The 27800-nt window shown below is 32.8% G+C and overlaps 2 protein-coding genes across 2 annotated transcripts; one reads left to right on the top strand and one right to left on the bottom strand.

Moving 5' to 3' along the window:
- Window positions 1-808: 808 nt before the first annotated feature.
- Window positions 809-6590, top strand: LOC145252411 (uncharacterized). The gene is made up of 2 exons (XM_080111800.1): window positions 809-1250; window positions 5889-6590. Exons 1-2 carry the CDS (start codon window positions 1103-1105, stop codon window positions 6062-6064), a joined length of 324 nt encoding a protein of 107 aa, XP_079967926.1. The 5' UTR covers window positions 809-1102; the 3' UTR covers window positions 6065-6590.
- A 13660-nt stretch (window positions 6591-20250) lies between these two features.
- Window positions 20251-23639, bottom strand: LOC145252794 (alpha-crystallin A chain-like). The gene has a single exon (XM_080112741.1). It carries the CDS (start codon window positions 23423-23425, stop codon window positions 22910-22912), a length of 516 nt encoding a protein of 171 aa, XP_079968867.1. The 5' UTR covers window positions 23426-23639; the 3' UTR covers window positions 20251-22909.
- Window positions 23640-27800: the final 4161 nt, after the last annotated feature.

A 27800-nucleotide genomic window follows, 5' to 3' on the forward strand; every position in this document is an offset into this window, starting at 1 on the left:
ACACGTTTTTCCTGTTAAAAACGGGCAAAAGTTATAGCCTGTTGATTTAGAATGAGTGCTTTATGCAGATACTGTAATACTTAGTTCGTTGCACCTTATCATAACAATGGCCTATACCAAAATTTCACTCAGATCGGGTCAGTAATCTCTGAGGAAAAGTGGAGCTTGAATATTAATTTTTATTAATCTCTCATGGTGCATAGACTGGATATCATAATACTTAGTTCGTTGCACTTTATCATAATAAAGGTCCATGCAAAATTTCATTTAGATCTGGCCAGTAGTTTTCTAGAAAAAATGTAACTTAAATACTAATTTAGTGATATTTCGAAATAAGACAAATTTCGCAATGTATTTTATTACATCATTTAAAAAAAAAAGTTGGACTGACGGATGAACACACACACACACACGCACACGCACGCACAAATGTATACATTTATTGACCTTTTGTAATCCTTGGTATTTCATTTCATGACAAAGGGGCATTTTTGTTTCGAAGAAGCAATGTTCAAACAACATTCTAAAAAATATTTACACCAGATTCAATGGTTGTTTAGCTTTGAGTGTTTTTTCAAGTGGTTGTGCTTATAAAATGTGAGCGTTTATGCATTGCATTGCTACCTTTCATGTTGAGGTGCGTGTGTGTGTGTGTGTGTGTGTGTATGTGTGAGAGAGAGAGTGTATGTGTGCGTGTGTATGCGTGTGTGAGAGAGAGAAAGAGAGAGAGAGAGTGTGTGTGTGTATGTATTTGTTTGTGTGTGTGTGTATGCGTGTGTATATGCGTATGTGTGTGTGTGTGTGTGTGTGTGTGTGTGTGTGTGTGTGTGCATATGAATGTTCGTATTTGTTCCTTGAAAGCTAACAGGTCTCTAATGTCAATGTCTTCAGAAAAAAGTCCAAACAGTACGTAACGGCTCGAAACTGCCCCCACCTCGTCCATAAAAAAACTTTCCAAACAAAACCCGTCCCTCCTAAATATCAGAGAACATGACATGGCATATTCTCTAGGGGAGTCTTCTCGTCAGTCGATCTCTCCTTCTGGTCAGACAAAAGTTCATAAAAACGTATTTTCCAGCCTGGTTTCGTCCCAAGGAAAAGAATGAAAATCTTTCTTTTATCCATTGTAGTGACCTGCATCGTGGTCAGTGTTGTGAGCCAAACCAATTTCACCAGCACCACCACCACTACTACAACGACACCACCACCAACAACAACAATAACCAAACTGAAATCCGGAAGACGATTTGGTAAGACATCATTTTAGTTTTTTTATTCATGAATTTCTCTAAATGTTTTTGTGAAAAGCTTACAAACGGCCACACTTTTTTATAATTATAATTAAAAAACCTTGTTAAACTTTGTGACATATTTCCATTCTATGGAGGTCAGGTGCAAACGAACACCCCATGATTTTATTATACCATATTCCTTCAAACTGAAACATAATTATCAAAGTATACTTACGCAGATAGATTTGAAAAGTCTTTATTAAAGTTTGTGCCTATTTCCATTCTATGGAGGCCAGGCGCGAACGCAGACCCCACAATTTTATTATACCATCCCTATTTAAGTTAAAACATACTTATCAAAGTATTATTGTGTACATCTATATCAAAAATACTTGTAAACGTTTTGTTTTTGTTTTAATTTTTTTATTTCCATACTTTGTGGATCAGGCACGTACGCAGACCCCACAATTTTAATGAATCATCATTATGCCAGATCAAACATACCCATTCCTGTGTCTCGATACATCTTCTATCATCATATGTGATCAGTTTTCTATAATAGTCAATTTTTTTAAAACGTTGACCCCTTAACATTTATTGTTTTGGGCTCAAATCAAATTAAAAAGTTTGATCCATGTCCAAGTAACCCACATCTAAAATTTCAAGTGTTTAGATCCAAAATTGGTAGAGGAGTTTGGTAGAGTTTTCAAAGGTCAAATCGTTGAACTTTGACTCCTTGACAGCCAAATTTCTGGACGAAAACCGATTAAAAAGATTTTCCCAAATCTCAATACTCCTTATGTCAAATTTCGAGTCTGTAGACCGAAAATTGACAGGGTAGTTTGGTAGGGAAATGTACACACACAAACACACAATTTCACTTTTGTAAATATATAGATTTATAATTTAATTTAATTTAATGTATTTTAAATCATTATTACGGACACCAGTTGTATTTAAAAGTAAGTTTTATATATAACTGAACGTGTGTGTGTGTGTATGTATGTATGTATGTGTGTGTGTCTGTGTAGATTTCCCTACGCAATAACTGTCAATTTTTAGTCTACAGATTCGAAATTTGATATACAGGGTACTGAGATTTGGGAAAATCGATGTGATCGGTTTTTGGCCAGAAATTTGGCGATTACGGAGGGTCAAAGTTCAACGATTTGACCTTTGAGAACTCTACCAAACTCCTCCGACAATTGAGTCTATGCACTTGAAATTTTAGATATAGGTTCCTTGGACATGGATCTAACTTAATAACTTAGTTTGAGCCCAAAACAATAAATTTTAAGGTGTCATAATAGGGGTCAAAGTTTTCAAAAAATTGACCTCTGCAGTCTCTTCCAAATTACTCAGACAATTTCTGGTCTAAATATTTGAAATTTTACATAAAGAGTATTCAGAGATAGGGCAAGCTTTTTCATCAGTTTGGGTCGAAAATTTTTAGTTACCAATATATAAATGTATGTATGTATGTCTGTTTGCATGTCTACCTTAAACTTTCAATAGAGGCGACGGATTTTACCAAGATCAGTATTTTTTTAAAGTTCGACCCTTCATACGACAAATACTGAAAAATTGGCTAAAAACATTAATATCTTCCCCTTCAACTAGGCACTTTTCTACAGGGGGGTCACTTTTTTCGCCGATATTTTTGAAAGTTATCCTCTCCTTTAGATTGTCTAGCCTTAATTTTAAAAAAAAATGTTGCTTCCGGTTTGGCGGTGGTCGTAACAGCATAAACGTTAGGTTTTACCCCGTTCTTTTCCTCCTTTGCCGTACGGGTTCGAGCCTGCCTTCCTACTACCACTTTTTTTTTTTTTTTTTGGCTCAACATACACATCCAAACACCCGAGCAACACCGGGCTGAAATGCTAGTATATATATATATATATATATATATATATATGTAAGTGAACGCATCTGTGTGTGTGTACATTTCCCTACGCAATACCTCTGTCAATTTTCAGTCTACAGACTCGAAATTTGATATACAGGGTACTGAGATTTGGGAAAATCTGTGTGATCGGGTTTTCGGTCAGAAATTTGGCTGTTAAGGGGGTCAAAGTTCAACGATTTGACCTTTGAGAACTCTACCAAAATCCTCCGACAATTTTGGGTATAAACACTTGAAATTTTAGATGTAGGTTCCTTGGACATGGATCTACCTTAATAACTTGATTTGAGCCCAAAACAATAAATTTTAAGGAGTCATAATAGGGGTTAAATTTTAAAAAATTGACCGTTTTTTTTTTTTTTTTTTTGCTCAACATACACCAAATACCCGGGCAACGCCGGGCACCCATGCTAGTATATATATATATATCGTTTATTTTTTTTTTCATTGGTATAATAAGAACTTTGATACCCAATTTATACAGGGTGGCCCACTTAAAAGTAGCCCATAAATTGTAGTAGAGAGGATGAACATTCTTTTATTTAAATTATCTGTAGTGTTATAAATAAATGCTGGAAGTGCTCCCGGTTGACATCCATGCATTTCTGGGCAAGTTTAACAACGTTTGCAGATACTGCCTGTAGATCTTCTCTGGTGATTCTCCTAATAGCGTTGGTAATGTCCTCCTTTAGTTGGTCTAGATTGTGAGAATTATTTGCACAAACTTTTGGATCAAGTAAAGATTAGATACCCCGTAGCAGAAGACAAATATTGTCGAACATTTCAAGTGGCACCGGTTGTTCGACCTTGACATTGCCGTTGGTTGTTTGTAAACACGTCAAATAGCAAACATGTTCGAATGTTCGCGAGAAAGATTTTTTAAAAATATATTTACAAAACTTTTTAAAGATTTCAAAGAAAAAAAAATATTTACAAGACATTTTCTTTAATATTAAATATTAAAACTTTTAAGGTTAAAAAAAAAAACACAATTTTCTATTTACGCAAAAAGTTTTAATTTAAGTAATAAAACGAACGTATTTAAACAAAATATATTAAAATAAATGGGTGTCTTTCTGAGTGCGTTCTTTTTATATATTTACAGAACGTTTTAATAAAACTAATAATGATAAATTATCACGACAATGGTAAATTTTTACGACGTGCCCCAGCATATTATAAACACTCCAATCTCCCTATGTTAAGAACAGCTTTCGGAATAAACACCCAACCTCAAAAGCCGTTCTTAATATGAGGTAGTTGGGGTGTTTATACTACGCTGGGGCAGGTCTTAAAATAATACCAAATAAATAAATAAACCGACGTTATAACTGAGAATTTCGGATAATGTCAATTAAAAAATACATAATTTAAAAAAAAATAAAATAAAATAAAATTATTATAACCAAACTTTTTAATGGCAGAAACAAATATAAAATAACTTACTTGTTCGGATTTTTGCGGCTAAGATTATTTTTTATGTACAGTGATTTTTTTTTTTTTTTTTTAAATCTTTCTTTGTGCGTTTTTAATACAATTCAATATTTATTTAAAGTGCAATGTATGTTGGTGGTCAGTGAAGGAGAAATCCTTTTAGACCAAGGCAATTTTATGCATAATAAAATTACGAGTATAAAAAAAATCGAGATTTAAAAAAAAAAAAAATTTTATTCACATATCTTTTATAACTTTTATTTTTATAAAGACGAAGTGTAGTATCACAAGATACAAATCTTTTTATAATTTTCATTAACCCCCCCCCCAAAAAAAAACAACAACTTGCTGTTTGCTTACTTCTCCATAAAGACAAATTAAGTGCAAGTTAGTTTAGCGTCCAAAAGTTTCAGTTTCTAATGTTTTGTAATTAATATAGTTCATTCTTTTAAGTTTTTATTTTTATTATTATTATTAGTTTTATTAAAGTTCTGTAAATATATTAAAAAAAAAAAAAAAAAAAAACTTATTCGAAAGACACCCATTTATTTTAATAGATTTTAAATTTACGTTCGTTTTGTTACAACAAAAAGTTTAGAAAAAAGTTTTTTTTTTTTTTTAATCCTTAAGTTTTGTAAATATTCAATATTTAAGAAAATGTCTTGTAAATATATTTTTTCTTTTAAATCTTAAAAAGTTTTGTAAATATATTTTTAAAAATTATGCTCACGAACATTCGACCATGTTTGTTATTAACAACTAACGGCAATGTCAAGGTCGAACAACCGGTGCCACTTGAAATGTTCGACAATCTGTCTTCTGCTACGGGGTACCTAATCTTTACTTGATCCAAGCTTTTTGTTTTAAAGTCCCCCAAAGATAAAAATCACCTGATGACAAGTCCGGAGAACGTGGTGGCCATAACCCTTGGCTTATTGTTCTCTATTCCGTAAACATGTCATGAACTCGTATCAATGATCTGTGAGACGTGTGGTATGTAGCGCCATCTTGTTGGAAAAAGAATTACATCTTGTCTTGTGGTGTCAGTTGGTCGGTAAGAGAAAGATTAGAGAGATCGAGCTACTTTTAATTGAACCACCCTGTACTAATTGTCGGTGTGGTCTTGGTAATACTTAAAATCGCTATCGTCAACAAAAATGGCCGCTACAAAAGCCAGGGAAGATGTCACCATTTCACATGGGATGTAACCATCAAAAAGCACTAAAAAGTTAAATCAGTTTTTAACATGATTCAATTTTACACGGAATTTATTGAAACCATTCGAAATGTTTGTCTTTTTTTCTCTCTCTAAATTTTAGCAAAATGTGGTTCCCAATATTACACGTCTCGTCAGAAGATTTGCTGTGGTTTTCAACTTTTGAATCGAACCGGCATTCAACCAGCGTGTTGCGCTTCCCGCCAATACGACGCCATGTTTGATGTCTGCTGCAAAGGAAAGATCATTCGTAAGACCGTAGGAAATCTCAGCTGTTAAATTCACCATCCAAAAAAAATTTATATATATATAAAACAAAAAAAAAAGGGGGGGGGGAAACCTGCAACAAATAATTGTTACCAAAGGCAAGATAAGTTACTCTTATACCTACCTCGATAAATTGTGTTTTAACTTATTTTAAAGCACATTTTTTTATTAAAAAATAAAGGTAGTATAAAGCCTGCATAGTTATAATGAAAAACAAAATGGTGGTCAAATTAGAACGGAGCCTCGATAATCGTTCAAAAATTAAAAATCAAACAAAAATACTGACAACACATTCAATAAATGTCATCACTCGTGTGAAAATGCAATGTTCTACCAGTATTTTGTTTAATTTTCGATTTTTGAGCGATTATCGAAGTTTAACTATGGATCGAATTTGATTACCATTTTGCTTTGTTTTTTATCATACAACAGGTTTTACACTGCCTTTATTTTTAATTAAAAACTTAAAATAGAAAAGTAACTCAGCTTGCCTTTGGTAACATTTATTTGTTGTCCGTTTCTTTTTTTTTTTTTTTTTTTTTTTGTTTAAGCTTTTTGTTTAGTTGGCTATTCTAGACTACCCCGCTAAAAAAAAAAAAAAAAAAAAAAAAAAAAAAAAAAAAAATGTTTGGAAAAATGTATTGAATAAAATATCTCAATCTCGTTTTATTCAACTGTTTAATATTTAAATTCTTGCTTGCTTGTTTGCTTACATATTGAATATTTTAAATGGTGGCAGGAAGGTCGAATAAGACAAAGAATAGTAGGAGGAGGGGAATTATGATAACGTATGTCACATTAGCCGAGTATTTTTTTTTTTTTTTTTTTTTTTTAACCCCAAACAAGTGTTACCCAACACGTTGCCTCAGTCACAAAGTGGCCGATAAGTGTGGCATCTATTAGATTGGAGATACTTTTTTGATTTTGTCAAGTGGAGGACCACGTGGTCTTACAATACATTTACTTTTTAATTTAAAATTTAATTTTATTCGTTTAGAAATAGAAGTCAATTTTATAGTCAATAGAATGTCCTTTTTCAAAACCAATATGCAAATCAGTTTCAGATAACAACAAATAACAGTTAATTAATAAAACGTTCGATCTTTGCCCAGAATTCCTCTTATATTAAAAAAAATAAAAATAAAAAAAAATAAAGTAAAATGATGTACGTACCCGTGAAGACAGGAAAATATATTCCAAAAATCACAAAAATTGATCAAGTAGTTTTATATTTAAATAAGAAACTCAAATTTATGAGTAACTAAAGAGAAGTGTATCACCCGTCATTTGAAAAATAATTTCCAAAAAACATAGGGAGATAACTCAACAATCATTCAAATTTTCAGGATTTATATCGTAATGCCTAGGAATTTCAATTAATCACTTACAAATGTTTTTTTGTTTTTTTAAATAAAACTCCTAATCAAGTTACGTAATTTTTGGAATATGATATTTTTAGCTTCGTCACGGATATGCACATCATAGGTTTCTTTCTTTTTTTTTTTTATATGGATCAATCATGTTGACACACCGGTTCTCGCAAGATCAAAGTTAAGCAACATTGAGCCTGGCCAGTACTCGATGGGTGACCATTTGGAAAGGCATGGCGCTGTATGTACCACGAGGTAAAATACCAGGCTGAGAAACTAGCACGGTCTATCCTTCTATCGAGGGTAGATGCGACTCTTAAACCGTGGTAGGCACCCGATCTAGTGATGGCGTCACAATAAAAAATACCTTTGATAGCCCCGGCGAAGCATCAAGTATTCAGCTACCGACAAGAGTTGAACTACACTACAACTCGTGTAGCAAGTTCAATCTTGGCTGCCCCCACGCTGAATGGATGGATTTGTTTTTTAATGTAATGGACAAGAACAAATGTCACTTTTCAAAACAAATATGCCAATATCAGGAAATTTTACCAGATGTTCAACTGGTTTTGTAGACCGAGAGCAGGCTCAAGTAGATTGTTTAAAAATGAAACCCATTAACGGATTGAATTTTTGTAAATGAAGTTATATATACGAGGTACCTTCAATAAGTTTCCAGACTTTTTTGTACAGAATTTGAAATTGTCGTAGACTCTTGGAAATTCAGTATGATATTGCTATACATTTTATGAGATGACTGACCAATTTTCATGATTTTAGGTTCAAATAAACAGCTATAGCAGAAATTGAAATACACCCTATTTTAAATTTTCAAAGCTGGTGAATTTCAAAAATGCAATCTGGACGTGAGGACACTTTAGAAGAACAATGTGCAATGAAATTATGTTTTAAACTTGAAACAAAATGCCACAGAAACGTATGGAATGCTTCAGACTCCTTTTGGACCACGTTGCATGAATCGAGCATCAGTTTGAGTGGCATAAGAGATTCAAGGAAGGCAGAGAGTCTGTGAGGGATGATGAGACGTGGGATGAGTAAGGAAGTCAGAACGTCAGAGTTGATTGGCAAAATAAGGAATTTCATTCATAAGGACTGTCGTGTGTTTATAGAGACAAGTGCACAGTTTGATATCAGTGTGGGAAATGTACACACAATTATTCACGAGGAACTGAAGATGCAGAAGATTTGCACAAAGTTTGTCCCAAGGGTGCTCCATCCTTGTCACAAACTATTTGACCAAGATGAGCGTCAAGACAGTTCCTAATCTTCCCTATAGTCCAGACCTTGCTTCCTTGTGACTTTTGGTTACTCCCTAAGCTCAAGGAAAACCTTAGAGGCTGTTGTTATAAGACAATTGAGGCGATGAAAGCGGTTGTGACGAGGGTCATCGACATGCTCACTCAAGAGCTCTTCAATGGGGCTGTACAGAAGTTGTTGGAACAGTACAACAAGTGCATTGCAGCTGGGGGAGATTACTTTGAAGGTGATTAGAACTTAATGGGTGTACTATCAATAAAAGTGCCCATACGAAAAAAAAAGTCTGGAAACTTATTGAAAGTACTGCGTTTATAATATTCAAGCTATAAATGTGAAAAGATCAGACAAATGCAGAATACTTTTTTTTTAATAAATATTTATTTATTTAAAATTCATTAAATTTTCAACTCATGAAGAGTTTTCAACAGGAAAATTTAGACATTTTTTTTTCGTCACGTGCTGTGTTATCGTTTTGCACGGTTCTCAGACGTTGACGAAGTCGAACATTTGAAGCATTTTAAATATTTATTTAAAAAAAAAAAATGCATTAGTCTTGTCATTATATTTTGAATTTCAATATCCCTAAACATTGGAATATTCTAGCATTTTAAAGTTATATTTTCGGAACTTGTTGCATGATTGTGGCAAATTCAAAGATGGAGTTGGATGAATTCATAGTAAAAAAATGTCCACGTGAAATCATTGAGATGGTATTTATTTGCTCCCCCACTGAGCAAATTAGGCACAAGGCCGTTTTTAATGTGAGGTAAAAACCAGCTCCCCTAAAAGGGGTCACTCTGGTTACCAAAAATAATAATTGTCCCAGTATAGAGGGTTTCCCCTCCATTGACTGGTACAAATTATCTTAAGTGCAGCATCTGCCGGAACAGATACTACACTTTGATCTTTGATCTTTGTTCCCGCGCAAGGAAGGCAACGTGAAATCATTGAGATCAAAACGCTCGTTGGCCAAGAGGTCCGCCCATCTCTTAACAATGGTGTCCAAGTAAAGAGAAAAAAATGCCAAAAATGCAGATTATAATCGAATAAAAAGCAAAACCTCTTCACAAACAATACTTTATAGTCAGAGCGAAGTATTCTTGCTAATTAACAGACATTTTCTAAACTAAATCCTTAGAAAAATGATCTATTATTTGTATTATCAAACTATTCTCATTTTTATTGTTCCTATTAGCTTGCCTCTTTACGAGGGCAGATTAAAAACATGAAATTTCGGTCACCAGTTTTGGGGGTGTTACTTTAAGGTGTTTTGTAATGGGAGAAGTATTTTGGGGATGAGCCGGATTCAGAGAAATATTTTTAGTGAAAAAGGTTTGCAGGTTTTATATTCAAATGCGAGAAAAACGAGAAACATTTTCATACGGTAAACAAAACCAAAATAGAAGGAATGTGTTCACAAAAAGAATTTACATATGCTTAAAATTGGAAGGTTTACATTAATAGGGAAACAGAATGTTCGTAAATAGTTTTTAGAGTTCTTGTAAAACCAAGGGGGGTTCATTAGCTGGGACATTGAAGTAGAAGAGTTGATTAAGAGCCATGAGTTTCAAGGATCAAGAAAATCTTATTCAAACCTGCTCTGTTCATTTATATGAATTATACTTCATTGAAAGTTGTTTATACATGTATTATATGGTCAATGTTCATTTGATTTTATATTAGAAAAATAGTTTGGTGAGAAAGATTGGAAATATTTCAATTGATGAACTTTGGTTAACTGGGTTACACTGATTAGAGAAAATTTAGCTTTTTTTTTTTTTTTTAATTTAGGTGGCTGCCAGAAAGACCATTTCAAATAAATTCAGAAAGTTTTCTAATCAGAAAATTTGAAAAAAAAAATATCACCTAAAAAGTGTCAATGTTATGTTATTAAGAAGCCAAAGTAAAACAAAATGGCCACCGAATTTGACCGGATGTCATGTTTATCTAAAAACGAACCTCGAAATGATTCCTCATTTAATAATGTTCATTAATAATAATATAAATTAATATTTAACGAAACAATATAAAACTATTTTCAATACGTGAACAAATGTTTTTCTCGCGTTCTTTCATGGCTACACACGTTATACATTGCCTAATAATTTAATGGCCATGTCATACCTTAATGAAACTTTCAAAATCTTATAGAAAAAAAAAAGGAAAAAAAAGCCTAATTAAAATAAAATAAAACGATTCCCGGGCAACGCGAGGTAGGTACAGCTCGTTATAAATAAAAAGAAAGCAAAACGCCATTTTTTTTTTTTTTTATAGCTGTCCGGTGTGAACGCAGACCCCACAATATTAAAAAGAAATGATATAAAACAAATGCCACCATTTGGATTCCTCATAAAATTTTACTCTAGAAATTTGCGTTTGATCTTGGTGTAGGTTTTTGTTTTCATTTATATTCAATTTTAGACAGAGACAGAGAGAGAGACAGAGACAGAGACACAGAGAGAGAGACAGAGACAGAGAGAGAGAGAGACAGAGAGAGAGAGGGTGTCAATTTGATCGTAATTATTGCATTTTGTGAGCGAGTTGTGTTTGTGTCCGTGTGCGCGTTTCTTCGTTTTGTGTACGTATGTTGCAAGGTGGTGACGGCTAGAATGTTGTTTTTTTTCCCCTACCGGAAACATCCAGTTATTTCCAGACGTCATACCGTCCAATCCGTCCATGACACCGAAAAAACACTGGTCGCAACAATTCTTTTTAGCAATTGTGCATCATAGTTTAAAAGAAAAAATAAAATAAAATAAAAAATAACTAAATAAATAAATAATTACAACAAATAATTTTGATAATTTTTTTTAGATTAGGTCCACCTCTACAATTTTTCTTTAAAATTACGACTGTTAAAGGTTTTCAACTATGCTGAATACGAAAATCGCATTAGAATTTTGCAGAAATCAGTAGTTAGAGATATAAAAAGTTGTATTATTCATTGTATTCAATACAATTTGGAGGGAATTACATTTGAAACATAAAATAACGATAAATTTAATTTTATGAGACCATTCTGTACTTTCACCTAACAATTTCATAAACAAAACGAACCCCAGAATATAACATTCAATTTTGGGAGATCTTGGGAGGATTACAATTAGAAACAAAATAACGAAAAAATTTCATTTAATTGTTTTTGGAATTAATTTTTTGGTAGATTTTCATTTATTTTTATGGGTTCTGTCTACTGGGTTAATTTTTTTTTTTTTTTTTTTTTTTTTGCGATCGCACGCTGCTATTTTTATTGAAACAAAAGTTGTAAGAATTTATTTTTAATTATTTTATTTAATAGTTTCTTCTTTGTATCCCTTCTGCCAAAATATCTGGTAGATAGGGTATCACGTACTTTTTTGGGGGGGTGGGGGCGATTACATTTACATGTTTTTATCCGTTCTTTTATTTTTGAATTATTGTGGGGGTATCCGTTGCCCATGAAAATGATTAGTATACCGGTGTGTTCCAAATGGAACTTCATGTCAACCCAGGCAACGCCAGATACCCATGCTAGTGTCAAATGAAGATCCTAGAACCACTGAGCCAAGAAACAATCTTTGAGTCACAATGACATTTATTGGGCGAGTTTCTACACGGCCACCGAGAGTAAGAAGAAGGCCTGTTAACTGAAAAATGTCTGCAGGCAATGTAGGTAAGATTTGTCATACTGTTAGTACTATATGAGGGCCATTTGAAAAAGAGTAAAACATTAAAAAGAAAAAGGAACACAGTTCGATTACTTAAACTGAACTTTATTCAATATAAAATATAAACATTATGTAAAATTAAGTAATTTTAAAGCAATATACAATTTAATACTGATAAAACTGAATTATGAATTTAGGGAACAAACAATTAAAGAAACATTAAACAAATATTTTTGGCCTTCGGAACAAGATCAGTGTAGTATCTGTTTTGATGCTACACTTTACCTTTTCTGTCTTCGATCGGTGGAGGAGAAATCTTTCATGACTGAGATTATTTTTGTTCCTATCCCCTTATTGGGAAGCTGGATTTTCTCCACAAGATGATATGTTGAAATATTTAAATAACTATTACTTTAAATACAGAAATTATATTTAAAGTTTTGGTTTTTTGGTCTATGTCTATTTTTTTTTTCATCAAAATGTGTAGCGTATAGTTGTCTCACAAGCCATCAGTGATTTGCTCATGCTCACTGGCAGTAACCTGTGGTGTTCCCTGGAGACCAAGTGACAGATTTCCAGTGTTTCCCACATTTTGACCACTTGTGCAGATGATTGCATGTTATCGCAACAGCCGTTGTCACTGATTTCTCATTGGCATCGGCCATTGGTGTTTCTTGGGGTTTGGGTGACAAAATGCCTCCAAGGTACCAGATTTGAACTGCACACTTCCAGTGGAGATTTGGTCAGTACTCTCACCTCGGTCTTTCCATCCTCCCTGACCCTTAAAAATGTACGGGGCTATTATAAGGGACACAAGTAAGAATACTATCTAGGGAGTTGAGCAGCAAGATATCTGTTCACATAACGCTGAACTTCTGCATGTCAGTACCGTTTGGAAAACAGAATCCCGGAACGGAGTTCTAAAGTCTAGCAGTTCTGGGGGAAGAAACTATTGGAGTAGAAGGCTTTTTTTTTTCTTTTACTTCTAGGGATCTCTGTAGGTGGAATTTAAATTTAAACATGAAACATTTAGGGTTTTAAGAATTTTTTTTGTTTTTTCTTTTTAAAGTTTTTTTTTTTTTTCACAGTAAGATTGTATAAACATATCAAAATATAATTTTTGTTTGTAAGAAAATAGAATTTTATAAACATGAAATATGAGGTTAAAGAATTTTGTACAGAAAGATTTTATAAAAATGTAGCAAAATAATTTTCGTTTGCACGCACTTTTAGAAAAGGAAGAGTTATCAACGCCTGGTCTTTGGCTGACAAGTGACATCTGTCGGCGGTTTTTGAAACTAAAACATACACATTCGCCTCATGTTACTGACATGCAGAAGTGCTGAAGGGGACCGTTTCAGGGCATTCACTATGAAGTAAAGGGAAGTAAACACACCCATGCAGAACTTGAACAAAGTTTTTTTTTTTTTTTTTTTTTTTTTTTTATAAGGAATAAATAAAATCTGTTCATTTAAAAAAAAAAAAAAAAAAAATTTAATGGATGAGGCAAAAAGTGTTTTTTCCAATTTGGGGGCATTTGTGACCCCTTGAGCTCCTGGGGACGTCGGATCCCAGTGAAAATGGACAAACGGTGCAGGTTTACGCCTTAAGATATGTATATTTGAATTCAGCACCATGGAAAAACCACTATATAGACATACATATAAAGTTTTTGAGTAATATGAAAAAAAAAAAAAAAGAGCTCCAAAAAGGCATGTTTTTTTTAGCCCTAAAAGTCTGAGCGATGAGAACCAGAATTTTGCCAGGGTCACCCATACTGAATTTATATTAACAATGGTCTCATTTTCACGAAGTTTCAGGAAAATCTAATGAATAGATCAAACGCTATGGGGCAAGTGTCATTTTTTAGCCATTTTGACCTCTTGTGAGCCCCCTAGATATGCCGAATCCCAATGTAAATGGATAATGGTGTAGTTTCAGGCCTTAACACATGTATACTGGAGTCGATCACCATGAAATAACACTATATAATCAAGCATATCAAGTTTTTGTTGAGAAAGATAAAAAAATTTAAAGAGCCACAAAAAGGGGCATTTTTAGCACTAAAAGTCCCCAGGGATGCAAACCAGAATTTTGCTAGAGTCACCCACACCCATACTGGATTTAAAATAAGAACAATGGGCTCCACATTTTGGCCAAGTTTCAGAAAAATCTAATAGATGGATCAAAAGTTATGGGGCAACACATGTCATTTTTAACCTCTTCAGCCCCTGGGGATGCAACAGGAATTTTTGCTAAAAATTTTTTTTTTTTTTTTTTTTTACTGTGCACATCTATTTAATGAAATGGAATTTGTGGCAAAATTTCAGGAAAAACTAATGGACGGTTATCTGGCAATCGTTCAGACTAACGGACGCACAGACGTCACTGAAAACATAAGGTCCCTCCAATAAATCGGGAGACCACAAAAAGTTTAGCCAATGTAGAATACTGACGAAAAACTTGGTCCTTCAGATTGGCACTTATAACGAGAAACAAATGAAACTTATTGTTACCTACTTGTCAGGGAATGATTTTATATTCCAAAGATTGATCAAGTAGTTTTTTTTTTTTTTGTACAGATAAGTGACAGACGAAACCATGTTTTACTAGAGAACATAAAGAGAGGTAATCGATGATGGTTTTGACGTGCATTAGGATTGTCTCCCCTTGTCCACGGATTCGTTAAACGCTTTTTTTCACCCTCATTGAAACAGTAAATTTTGGTTTTCTTGAATAAAAATAGGTACTTAAATGATTTTTGGAATTTTTCACCTTCGTTTTGTTTAATGTAAAATGTTTATTCGGTTCGAAAAACGAGTAATGTTGAATGCTGCCGATAAAAACAGTCATTTAAAAAATGTCTGTAAAAGTGAGACATTAATAATCGTTTAGTTACTACGGCAACGTCAGGAAGGGAACGGCGCTTGTTTTTTTTTTTTTTTTTTCTGGTCGCCATGGAACTCAACGCCCAATGAGTACCGATTTAAGTATCCGTTGGCATAAGCGCCCCTTGGTACTGGTCGCGGTAAGAGTTCCCTGCCGAACACCCCTAAAAAAAGACTTCTCCCCACGCATGCGCAAAGGACATGTTTTAGTTGCCATAGTAATAAAATTATTACACATTTATTAATATCTCACTTTTAATCACTTTTATCGACTTAAATTTTTTTTTACTTTTTAATAGCATTTTCTTTTTAAATGACAACGTTAATGTTTATGAATATTGAAATAAAATACATTATTACACATTTATTAATATCTTTTTTTTTTTTTTTTTTTACTGTTTTAGTGTTTGTCACTTTTATCGACTTTCTTTTAAATGACGACGTTTTTACTGTTTATGAATATTAAAAGAAAAATAAACATTTAAGAAAATGGGTGCTAGTGCATTTATGATCCGCGCTATATTTTAAATCGTATTTCTAAGTTTAAAGTTTAACCTTACAATTGAATAATAAAAAAAAATAAATAAATAAATAAATAAAAAAAAAACATTAAAGTAGAGAATAGGTACAAAACACCCTCCCCGTGTTAAGAATGGCTTTTTAAATAACGTTATTTCAGCACGGATCAATAAGTGCACTAGTACCACAAAATGGTGAGGGTTTGTATTACTGTACACACAGATTCGAAAAAGTTGTCAAAAAACAAATATATAACAGATAAATGTTATCAAAGGCAAGATGATTTATTTTTATGCCAAACTGGATATATTTTGTGTTTTTATTCAATGTAACATATTTATTCAGCTCGAAAAACAGTCTCTACGGATGTATTCGAAAATTCAAGATGGCGTCTCACCCTCTTTTACACCGTAAGTATGGAAAAAGGTGTTATAAATTAAAAAAAAAAAAAAAAAAAAAAAACTATACAAAATACTATTAAAAACCCGCCGAATATATGTCAACCTATGTCACGGTAACATATTAAGCGAGTTTTTAACAGTATTTTATCCGGTTTTTTTATTTATAACATCTTTTCCCACACTTACCGTGTTAAGAGAATAAGACGCCATCTTGAATGTTCCAATACATCGGTAAACACTGTATGGGTTTCGAGCTGAATAAACATGTTACATTGAACAAAAACACGAAAAATATATCCACTTTGGTAGAAAAGTAAATTATCTTGCCTTTGATAACATTTGTTATATATTTGTTTTTTGACAACTTTTTCGAATGTGTACAGTAATACAAACCTTACATTTAAATACGTTTGTTTGTTTAATCAATGTTATTTTCGCACCATTTAAAATTTATAAAAAAAAGTTAAGTCGATAAAAGTAATTAAAAGTGAGATATTAATAAATGTGTAGTAATGTATTTTATTTCTATATTCATAAACATTAACGTTGTCATTTAAAAAGAAAATGCAACTAAAACATGTCCTTTGTGCATGCGTGGGGAGAAGTCATTTTTTTAGGGTGTTCGGCAGGGAACTCTTACCGCGACCAGTATCGCGCCCCTTTTTTATTGACCATAAGTCCGGTTGGCAATACGGGAAAAAAAAACCGTTGTCAGTAAAACTCCTCTGCTTAATCTGAAAAAGAATTAAAGTTTTCGGTGATGCCCGGAAAACTCGTCCCGGGAAAACTCGTCTCCGGAAAAAAAAAAAAAAAAAATCCCCTTTTTGCTAGGTAGGAAAACTGGTCCTTTATTGAATAAATATCGATTGAAGACATTTTATTACCGTTCTTGAAGGAGATATTGGTTTTAAAAGACTATGCCCTCCCCCCATAATATTTTTTAAAATTATTTTTAACTCTTACTTAAAATAAACATGATCACGGAGTTACGATACGAAAAACGAAACCAAATATTTAAAAAAAATCCTCTAGTTTTAACCCAAATATTTTTACATGTTTATTGTTTTAAAATGAAATTGATTTTTCTAAGTTTTCGTTTTCTACCTAGCTTTATAAGTTTTTGGTGTTTAAACTTATTTTAAAGAGTTTATTCAGTTAAAAGGAAATAACAAGTAATGTCGCACTCGACATTACTTAGTAAATAATTTTTAACAAAAAATGTCCGAAAATTAAAAAGACCGAGGTAGATATAGTTTTAAAACGAGCCCCCCCCCTCCAAAAAAAAAAAAAAAAAAAAAATTTGTATATTTTTAAGTAATGCAGTAATGCACAAGTGCCCCCGAAATGACTTTTAAACGATATCCTCTCCATGTTAAGAATGGCTTTCGAAATAACGCGGTACCAAAATTACGTTAGACCGTGTTTTCTTTGTTTTGTAATAACAAGAATTATTTAAACTGAATTAATTCTAAATAAAATAATTGTTCTTTGATAATACGTGTTTTCTTTCATTTTTGTTTCGTAATGACAGTGTTAAATAGGCACCGCCAAAACTGGGGGGGGGGCAGGTCAGTACTTTTTGACGAACCGTCTTTTTAAAAATCTACCAAAAATCAGGTAATTATCCGATCAATACGAAATTTTCAGCGATTATTAGAAGAATGAACTTTATAACAGTGTACTTATTTTTCATAAACGATTCGAAAAAGTTATCAAAAACAAATATATAACAAATGCTATCAAAGGCAAGATAAGTTACTTTTCTGCCAAACTTGATATATTTTGTGTTTTTATTCAATGTTACATTTATTCAGCTCGAAAAACATGCAGTGTTTACCGATGTATTCGAAAATTCAAGATGGCGTCTCACACCCTCTTTAACATCGTAAGTATGGAAAAAGGTGTTATAAATAAAAAAACTATACAAAATACTATTAAAAACCCGCCGAATATATGTCAACCAATATGATAACATATATTGAGCGAGTTTTTAACAGTATTTTATCCGTTTTTTTTTATTTATAACATCTTTTCCCACACTTACCGTGTTAAAGAGAGAATAAGACGCCATCTTGAATGTTCCAATACATCGGTAAACACTATGGTTTTCGAGCTGAATAAACATGTTACATTGAACAAAAACACGAAAAATATATCCAGTTTGGTAGAAAAGTAACTTATTTTGCCTTTGTTAACATTTATTTGTTATATATTTGTTTTTGACAACTTTTTCGAATCTATGTGTACAGTAATACAAACCCAATATTTTTATGGGATGTGCAATGTGCATTATTACCTAAAAAGAATGAAATTTCCTTTTTTTTTGGGGGGGGGGGCTCGTTTTAAAACTATCTACCTTAATATTTTCTTTAAGCAATTATCTCTAAGACGTGACTGATCCTCTTATGTCGGACATTTTTGTTCACAAGTAACACTAGACATCATTTTTTTTTTAACTAAAAAAACTTTAAAATAAGTTGAAAGACCAAAAACTTTCAAAGCTAGGTAGAAAACGAAAACTTAGAAAAATTAATTTTTTTAAAACAGTAAACAAGAATATTTTAAATATTATGGGATATGTATTCTCTTTAAAGACAATATCTTCAAGAACGGTCATAAAATGTGTTTTCAATCAATGTTTATTCAATAAGGGGGCCAGTTTTCCTACCTAGCAAAAGGGGACGAGTTTTCCGCAGACAATGTTTCCTAAATTCGTTTTCGGTACTTATGCTGGTACTGGTCGCGGTAAGAGTTCCCTGCCGAACACCCTCCAAAAACAATGATGTCTCCCGTTTCTCCCGCGCAGCCGCAAAGGACATGTTTTAGTTGCCATAGTAACACTTTATCGACATTGTTTTACTGTTTAAAGACATTACTACACATTTATTAATAATATCTCACTTTTAATCACTTTTATCGACTTTTTAAAACTTTTTTTTTACTCTTTAAATGACAACGTTAATGTTTATGAATATTGAAATAAAACATTACTACACATTTATTAATATCTTTTTTTTTCTTTACTGTTTATGTGTCAATTTTATCGACTTTTTTTCTTATATTGAATATTGAAATAGAAGACATTACTACACATTTATTAATAATATCTTTTTCTTTTTTTTACTGTTTAACTGTTTGTGTCACTTTTATCGACTTTTTCTTTTATGAAACTTATCGGCGGTTCTTGAAATTTACTTACCACAAAATGATGATAGAATAAATTTACTTACGTTTAATCAATGTTATTTTCTTTTTTAAATAGCATTTTCTTTTTAAATGACGACGTTTTTACTGTTTATGAATATTAAAAGAAAAATAATTACTAAACATTTAAGAAAATGGGTGCTAGTGCACTTATGATCCGCGCTTTATTTTAAATCGTATTTCTAAGCTTAAAGATTAATGTTTTTTTATTCAATTATAAGGTTAAAGTAGAGAATAGGTACAAAACACCCTCCCCCGTGTTAAGAATTGACACAAACAGTAAAAAAAAAAAGTCGATAAAATTGACACATAAACAGTAAAGAAAAAAAAAAAGATATTAATAAATGTGTATTAATGTTTTATTTCAATATTCATAAACATTAACGTTGTCATTTAAAAAGAGTAAAAAAAAAAGTTTTAAAAAGTCGATAAAAGTGATTAAAAGTGAGATATTATTAATAAATGTGTAGTAATGTCTTTAAACAGTAAAACATAAAACAATGTCGATAAAAAGTGTTGTTACTATGGCAACTAAAACATGTCCTTTGCGGCTGCGCGAGAAACGGGAGACATCATTGTTTTTGGAGGGTGTTCGGCAGGGAACTCTTACCGCGACCAGTACCCTTATGCTGAATACAGACAGTGCAAATTTTGATATGGTTTTGAAGTTGAATTAAAATTTCACGGTAGCTTTAAGTGAAAAGACAAAATAGTTACGAAACCCCATCATGTTAAAAATGGCTTTCTAAATAAACATTATTTCAGCACTGTCCATATTTTGCATAAGTACATTTTGTTCGTCTAATCTAGATCTTAATGACGAGGAAAAAAAAAATATTGTCATACCGTTAATGAAAAATAAAGTGTGAAAAGAAAACAAAAAGACACGAATGTAAAATAATCCCTTTTATTATGTCCACAAAACTTCACATGACTTTAAATGTTTTTCAAAATAATTTTATGGTAAAAAATTCTAAAAATAAAGTTTGCCATTTTCATCTAGTTTTGGAAAAAAAAAAATTTGGTGCAGTTTTTCTGAGAATTCAATTCTTAGATTTCAATTCAGTTCAGGGATTCCATAGAAAAAGTAATTAAAGCGAAATCATAAACAAGCACAAATTGAACAAAACGAACATTTTTCAGAAAAACAAAAAACAAAACAAAAAAGACAAAATATTTAAATGCACTGCTCATTTAAGTCCGTTTGGTTCGTTCAATAATACAATAGTGACGCGCCAAATGCAGTATATTTTTAAATTTACGTGCGCAAGATAAATGCTTGAATTCGGATGATAAACTTCAGTTCTAATCAGAAGTTCCGAATTAATTTCAAAACTTGAAAACCACTTTCGAATTTTAAATGGCACGAAAAAATTACATTTAATATTACACAATGCGTGTACGAGGGAGGAGGAGAGGTGATTACCGCCATCGACGTAAAAAAAAAAAAAAAAAAAAAAACCATAATCCCATTGGATTATTGTTAGGATTTTTAGATTGTCAATTCAATACAGTTTTTAAGATTAAGGTACTGGTATTATTATACAAACCCCGTGACAGCGAATTAGTAAAAACAGACGTAGTATTCTGTTACGTTTCGGTGTGCTGAACACGAATCTGAAAACCGTACCCCTCGCAAATTAATAGTTTCGGAGATATTAACATTTTTAAAAGGGAATATTTTCTTTCAAAAATGGCGTACATCGGCTCTACTCTTAAATCAAAACAAGTGGAGATAATCCATAATGAAAATAAGCGATAATAAAAAAATAAATAAATTAATTATTTCCTTTTCTTTTTAATTAATTCCCCACCACTTCACCACCCCAATTTTACTTGCTCATGCGCAGTATCCCAATTTTACGCGCACAAAATCGATTTTTACCCAATTTCGGATACACTTTCGGATTTTTACCCAATTCGCTGTCACGTTATTTGTATAAATTTACCATTTCGGATACAATTTCGGATTTTTACCCCCAATTTCACTCAATTTCGCTCCTTTATTTGCAAACCTCTTACTTTGACTTTCGTTAACTTAATTTCCACTCAACGCTACTTTGATTAACTTTTCCACTTTTCCAACATTATGTCTGCCTGTGACAACTGCTCTTATAATCACTACAAGGCTATTAAAGTCTTTTACGAGGAACCAGAAACGTCAGTGGATTTTTTAAGAAGACACGGTGTCTTACCAACTGTCGTCAGTTGCACACGTTGTAACAAAAACTGCACCTTTAGGGAGCAGGGGAGAACGGGCGAATGGCGCTGCAACAGTACATTCCGCATTCCTAAAACCAAAAAAAGGCGCCACTGTTCCTTTTATGCAAGTGACTATAAGGGGACATTCTTACAGAATTCCCACATTCCTCCATGGAAGGTAATTCTGTTTGTAAACCACTGGTTGAGTAAACGGTGGGACCACCAGACAGTCACCAGTTGTTTAAATATAACTCCCAAAACATCTGTGGACTGGCGCTCTTTTTGTAGCGAAGTCGCAGAGTTCTGGCTTGGGAACCAGGACTCTATCGGCGGGCAAGATATCGTCGTTGAAATAGACGAAACCTTCCTGGTGCGCCGAAAAAATAACAAAGGTCGACCTCTGTCACAAATTTGGCTCTTTGGGGGAATAGAGCGAGACTCAAAGAAAAAATTTGTTATCCCACTTTTGGAGCCTGTCGTTGAGAAGAGAGACACAGCTACCTTACTTCCTCTAATAAAAAAATATATCCGTGGAGGATCCATTATAATGAGTGACCGGTGGGGGGCATATCACTCCCTGAAAACCCACGGGTACACTCACTATATGATAAATCATTCTCAGAACTTTGTTGATCCAACCAATATTAACATACACACACAAACAATTGAACGTCTCTGGAGGGATCTCAAAGAGTGGGTTAAACGACCAGGTATTAGAGCCACTTATCTCCGCCAGTATTTAGCAAGATATTTATTCATAACAAATTATGACGAGAAGGAGGCTCTTTTACACCATTTTTTTGTTATGGCTGGACGTCTCTATCCCCCCCCCCCAAGGAGAGCACCAACTTACGAGTCAGGGAAAAAATTAATATAAATCCAAAAAATCTGGGAAAAATGGACCAGTACAAACATAAAAAATAGAATTTATCAAATGTTGTAATGGGGAAGAATTGTGCGACCATTTCGGCACGACAGCCAGACAGAAATTAAGGTTCGCTATCTTTAAATAATTTCTCAGAAGGTAATGCGGGATGTTTTAATACATCTATCAAATCATTTTTCGAATTAATAATTTCAACAAGAGACCCAAGTACGTAATGTTTTCACCTGAAATGAGTTGGTTTAAAAAGACCAGTAATCTTCATATGCACCAAAATTAAATAATTTCAGAAAAAAAAAAAAATTGCTTTAACACAATTTAACGACTAAAGTTATGTTAAAGCTTTTAAATTGACGTAGAGGAAAGTGGTTTCTGGTAAGGAAAGGATTAATGAAGTTAAAATAAATACCTCGGCGGCGCCACTATTGTACCAACGAGCAGGGTTTTCTTTTTTTTTTTTTTTTTTTACTGCATTTCAATGGGAATGAGTCTTTCCTTTTTCGGTTCTTCAATGGCATCCGGAGTGGGTGCTTCTATGTGAAGGACTCCATCTTGGGCCAGGAAGGACTTCAACTGCGCTGGGTCCACACTCTTCGGCAGAGTGTAATGTCTGCTAAATTCTCGGAACTCTTTCTTTTCTGGCGTGACCTCTTCGTGTTTAGCGTGGACCCGCAGGACGTTGTCGTCGGTGACTTTCACTTCGATTTCCTCCGGTTTAAATTTGTTTACATCGAACCGGAGGGCGAGTTTCTTGTTTTTGCCATCAGTGTCGGACACGATCGGGTTTTCCAACGGAAGGAAATTTGGTTCCGTGTCGAACGGTTCCAGCTGGAAGAGGTCGCTTCGGACACGTTCGAGTTCCTTGTCGAACACCTTGAATTCTTCTTCCATGTCGCGATACATCTCATTAAAGAGGGACCTCTGTCTTTCAAAAAAGGCCCATGGCATCAGAGGTATTGGGATCATAAGGTCGCGAGACATAGTTGTTCGTTTTAGTTGGACTGGAATAGGAGAGCCGGTTTCTCTAACAGAGACAGCGTGTGGAAACGTGAGAGAACGCGCGTCAAATGCAAAGTGCGCCGAGAAAATACGTGGGTTTTATATAGTGGTTGGGAAAGCGTTAATTAGGTCAAGTTTGTTGGTGATATCGTTGGTGTGTGCGTGCGTGTGTGCGAAAGGAGTCGGGTTCGTAAGTGTTCTAGAAAAATCTAGGTCATACTCAGGCGCTTCTACATTCATCCAGCTCTAACTAGCAACCACCGGCTCTTTCTTTTTATTTATTTATTTTTTTTTATTTATTTATTTATCATTTTATTTTTTAAAGTAACGCCGCGTCTTTAAATTGTATTTATTTGCTTCCCCACCAAAGCAAACTAAGCAGACACAAGGCCGTTTTTAATGTTCCTATTTACAATGCCTCCCCAAGGCCGTTTTTAATGTTGGGTAAAAAACCAGCTCCCCTAAAAGTAGGCAAAAAGGGGGCACTCTGGTTACCAAAAATAATAATTGTCCCAGTATAGAGAGTTTCCCCTCCATTGACTGGTACAAATTATCTTAAATGCAGCCTCTGCAGAAGAGATACTACACTTTGATCCCGTCTTTAAATGTTCTAGAAATTTTTACACTTACTATTATTTTAAATTTTATTTTTTCCTTGTAACTTTTCCCGACGTTGCCCGAGTGTAAGGCGTAGAAAAAAATCTAAATGTTGTTTAATATTACATTTATTTATTATTATTCATTTATTTTTTTACAATGGCAAAAAAAGAAAAAGAAAAAGAAAACAAATATTAAAGGCGAGATAAGTTAATCGTCTCTACTTGGATTTTCTTGGTGTTTTAACTTATTTTTAAACGTTGATTTAACAAAAGTAACGTGTTTAATTAGAACGGAAATAAATGTCAGCTTTATAGTCATTTAGTGTCTTGATACTCTCAAAAATCGGAAATAAAACGAAATATTTGTAAGAAAAAAAAAAAAAAAACCTATCGAATGTCACAATTGAGCGAAAATGTAAGTTTTTTTTTTTTTTTTTTTTTTTCAATTTTCACCCCAAACAAGGCACAGTGCCACTTTTAAGTCGGGGGCTACTATGAAGGGAGATGAGTAGCAAGATGTTTGTTCACATTACACTTGAACTTCTGCATATCAGTACAGTTGGAAAAGGAGAATCCTGGAAGGGAATTCCAGACACTTGCAGTTCTGGGGAAGAAACTATTGGAGTAAAAGGATTTCTTACACCTAGGGATCTCTACTGTACAGGGGTGGGACTTAGTTGTTTGTCGGGGTTAGTCACGTCGAGGAGGTACAAGTGTTTGCAGTTCGTCAGAGCATTCACCATTAAAGTATTTGTAGAACAGGCAGAGGGATGCAACATCGTCGATGGGACAGAGGCTGAAGCCTAGATGACAGTTCAGGACCTATCAGGTTGGCGACTTTCTTTTGAACCCTGTCCAGAAGTGAGAAACAAGCAGCAGATACACCAGCCCAAAATTTGACAACAGTACTCCATACATGGGCGAATGTTGGCTTTATAGAGATGCAGGATACTTTCAGGCGTAAGTAATTTTCTAGCACGGTAGAGAGAGCCCACCTTCTTTGCAGCAGTCTTGGCAATGCTGTCAATGTATCTATTCCAGTTCACATTTCTTGTAAACATTAGGCGTTTAGAAGTTTAAAAGAAGTACTTTCAGGCAATGTGTTCTTGGCCATTGCTATTGGTGGTAGAGAAGGTTAGTCTTGGCAGCATTGAATGTGACCATCCATTTTTGTCCCCATTCTACCACAGATTGGAGGTCATCCTCTAGTGATTCTGCCATTTCCTTAAATATGTGTTCATATGTTTTCTCATGCCTGTTATAGAGAATGGTGTCATCGGCAAATACACCCATCTCCGAAACAATTTTATCAGGGAGGTCATTTATGAATTTCATGAATAATAAAGGTCCAAGAATAGACCTCTGAAGCACTTCCGCATTTATATCATATTGTTTAGATGTACGACCGTTGAGGACAACTTGGATTTTTCTCTTAAGGATTTAATTACATTATGTATTCTTCCAGTGATACCATATGATCTAATTTTCCTTAGAAGACCATCGTGCCATACCACGGCCACCGAGAGTAAGAAGAAGGCCTGTTAACTGAAAAATGTCTGCAGGCAATGTAGGTAAGATTTGTCAGACTGTCAGTACTATATGAGGGCCATTTAAAAAAGAGCAATAAAACATTTTTAAAAAGAAAAAAGAACACAGTTCGATTAATACTGAAACTGAACTTTATTCAATATAAAATATAAATATTATCTATGTAAAATTAAGTAATTTTAAACAACATACAATTTAATACTGATAAAACTGAATTATGAATTTAGGAAACAAACAATTAAAAAAACATATTAAACACCAACGATGAATACTTTTAAAAGTGAAAACCATTGATAAATAATTTTAAGAATGAAAACAAACGATAAAATACAAAAAATTGAAATCAAAGAAATAATTTAAATACAAACAATAAAAGTTACTAGTGCAGAAATATTTTTTTATTTTAATTTAGAGAAAAATCACATGGGTTGAATGTTATTTTTTGGAACTTTAGAGATGAGGATTGATAATATAAATATTATCTATGTAAAATTAAGTAATTTTAAAGCAATACACAATTTAATACTGATAAAACTGAATTATGAAGTTAGGAAACAAAGAATTAAATAACATATTAAACACCAACGATGAATACTTTTAAAAGTGAAAACAAACGATAAATAATTTTAAAAATGAAAACAAACGATAAAATACAAAAAATTGAAATCGACAAATAATTTAAATACAAACAAACAATGTGTTTTATTTATAAAATTTTGAATAATTTCGCAATTATGAGTGAATTCGCGTTTACTTTAAAAAAAAAGTATTTTAATGAGATTATCGATTAGACACTAAGCTAAAGCGGGAAAAAGGATTGGAAAAGGGGGTAAGCAAGGAATTAGTAAGTAATTCAGAATTCGGTACTTATGCACTTAGGTTACCGGGCTGACAGGTGTCTTGTAAACTATTCTGTACTTTCACCTAACAATTTAATAACAAAAAGATATCGTAAAACTTGAAAGACCGTTTGAATATATTGATTTAAATTTAAAGTGTTGTGTAATTATTAAAAAAAAAAATTCAGTTGTGCTTTATTTATAAAATTTTGAATAATTTCACAATTATGAATAAATTTTCGTGTACTTAAAAAATATTTTAATCAGATTATCATCAATTAGACACTAAGCGGAAACGAGAAAAGGGATTGGAAGGGGGTGGGGTTAAGCAAAGCATTAATAATTCAGAATTACTAATAATTTGATTAAAATACCACTTTTTAAAAAGTACACGCGTTTATAATTCTAAAAAGAATCAATTTTAATATATAACGCTCAGTCACTGCTAAATGTCTTAATAGCCGCATGTTGAATAATTTTGAAACCGACTTTAGAAAAAAGTATAGAACTTCAAAATATTTGTAAATACTCAATGAAAGGTCTTATTAAAAAGGTTTATTAAAAAAAAGACATTGACAATTATTCTCATGTAAAAGATTTTTGTTTATAATTTTAAAAACTAAAACAAAATTAAATTAAATTTTCAACCTTCCTGATAGACTTTTTCGCCTTATAAGAAAATAAACAGTTAAAAATATTAACATATTTGCTGTATTAGCAATAAATAGTATTGTTCCTATAATTTATATTAATGTTATCAAACGTTATGAAAGTACTTGAATACAGTTCTAATTAAATACACGTTTAATTATTAACAAATAACGTAATGCTCATGTAAAAATTATTTTATTTTTATTTTATTGTTACAAATTACAATGCTTTGTTTACATAAAAAACAATAAATTCTTGCGTTTTTTATTTACTACTGAAAGCCATAACTTTCGTAAAAGTATTTTTTGTTCAAACAAAATAATACATTTCCACTCAGATGTAAATAAAAATAATGAGTTCATTATATACCGTGATTATTATTTGATAAATACTGAAAATTTCATTAAAATTGGTTAATTTTCTGATTTTTGGTGAATTTTGAAGTAAAGGGAAGGATTAAAATGTTTATACATTTTGAGCATCGGCATTCATTTTGCACGTACCTAAACATTACTTACTTTACTATATTTGGTTGGAATAAAATTTTCCCTTCTAATGGCACGTGTCCAAATTGAGAGTTTCTCCTCTTTAGGAAAAGAAAATATAGGTACTTTGGGGCCTTTTGGATAATTTCTCCGGCAAGTTGGAACAACGCAATAAACCATGTAACTGAACCATACAAACTTAAAACAAGACGGAACTGCTGCTGATAGCCTAGAT

Source organism: Euprymna scolopes, chromosome 29, assembly GCF_053919585.1.
Source record: "Euprymna scolopes isolate OS-2025 chromosome 29, ASM5391958v1, whole genome shotgun sequence".
In the NCBI taxonomy this organism is placed as follows: Eukaryota; Metazoa; Mollusca; class Cephalopoda; order Sepiida; family Sepiolidae; genus Euprymna; species Euprymna scolopes.

Bases quoted from the DNA above. Each gene is read 5' to 3' on its own strand.
- LOC145252411 (XM_080111800.1), top strand. From the start codon at position 1,103: ATGAAAATCTTTCTTTTATCCATTGTAGTGACCTGCATCGTGGTCAGT. The intron at 1,251-5,888 runs GTAAGACATCAT...TCTAAATTTTAG, and splicing joins GAAATCCGGAAGACGATTTG to CAAAATGTGGTTCCCAATAT.
- LOC145252794 (XM_080112741.1), bottom strand. From the start codon at position 23,425: ATGTCTCGCGACCTTATGATCCCAATACCTCTGATGCCATGGGCCTTT.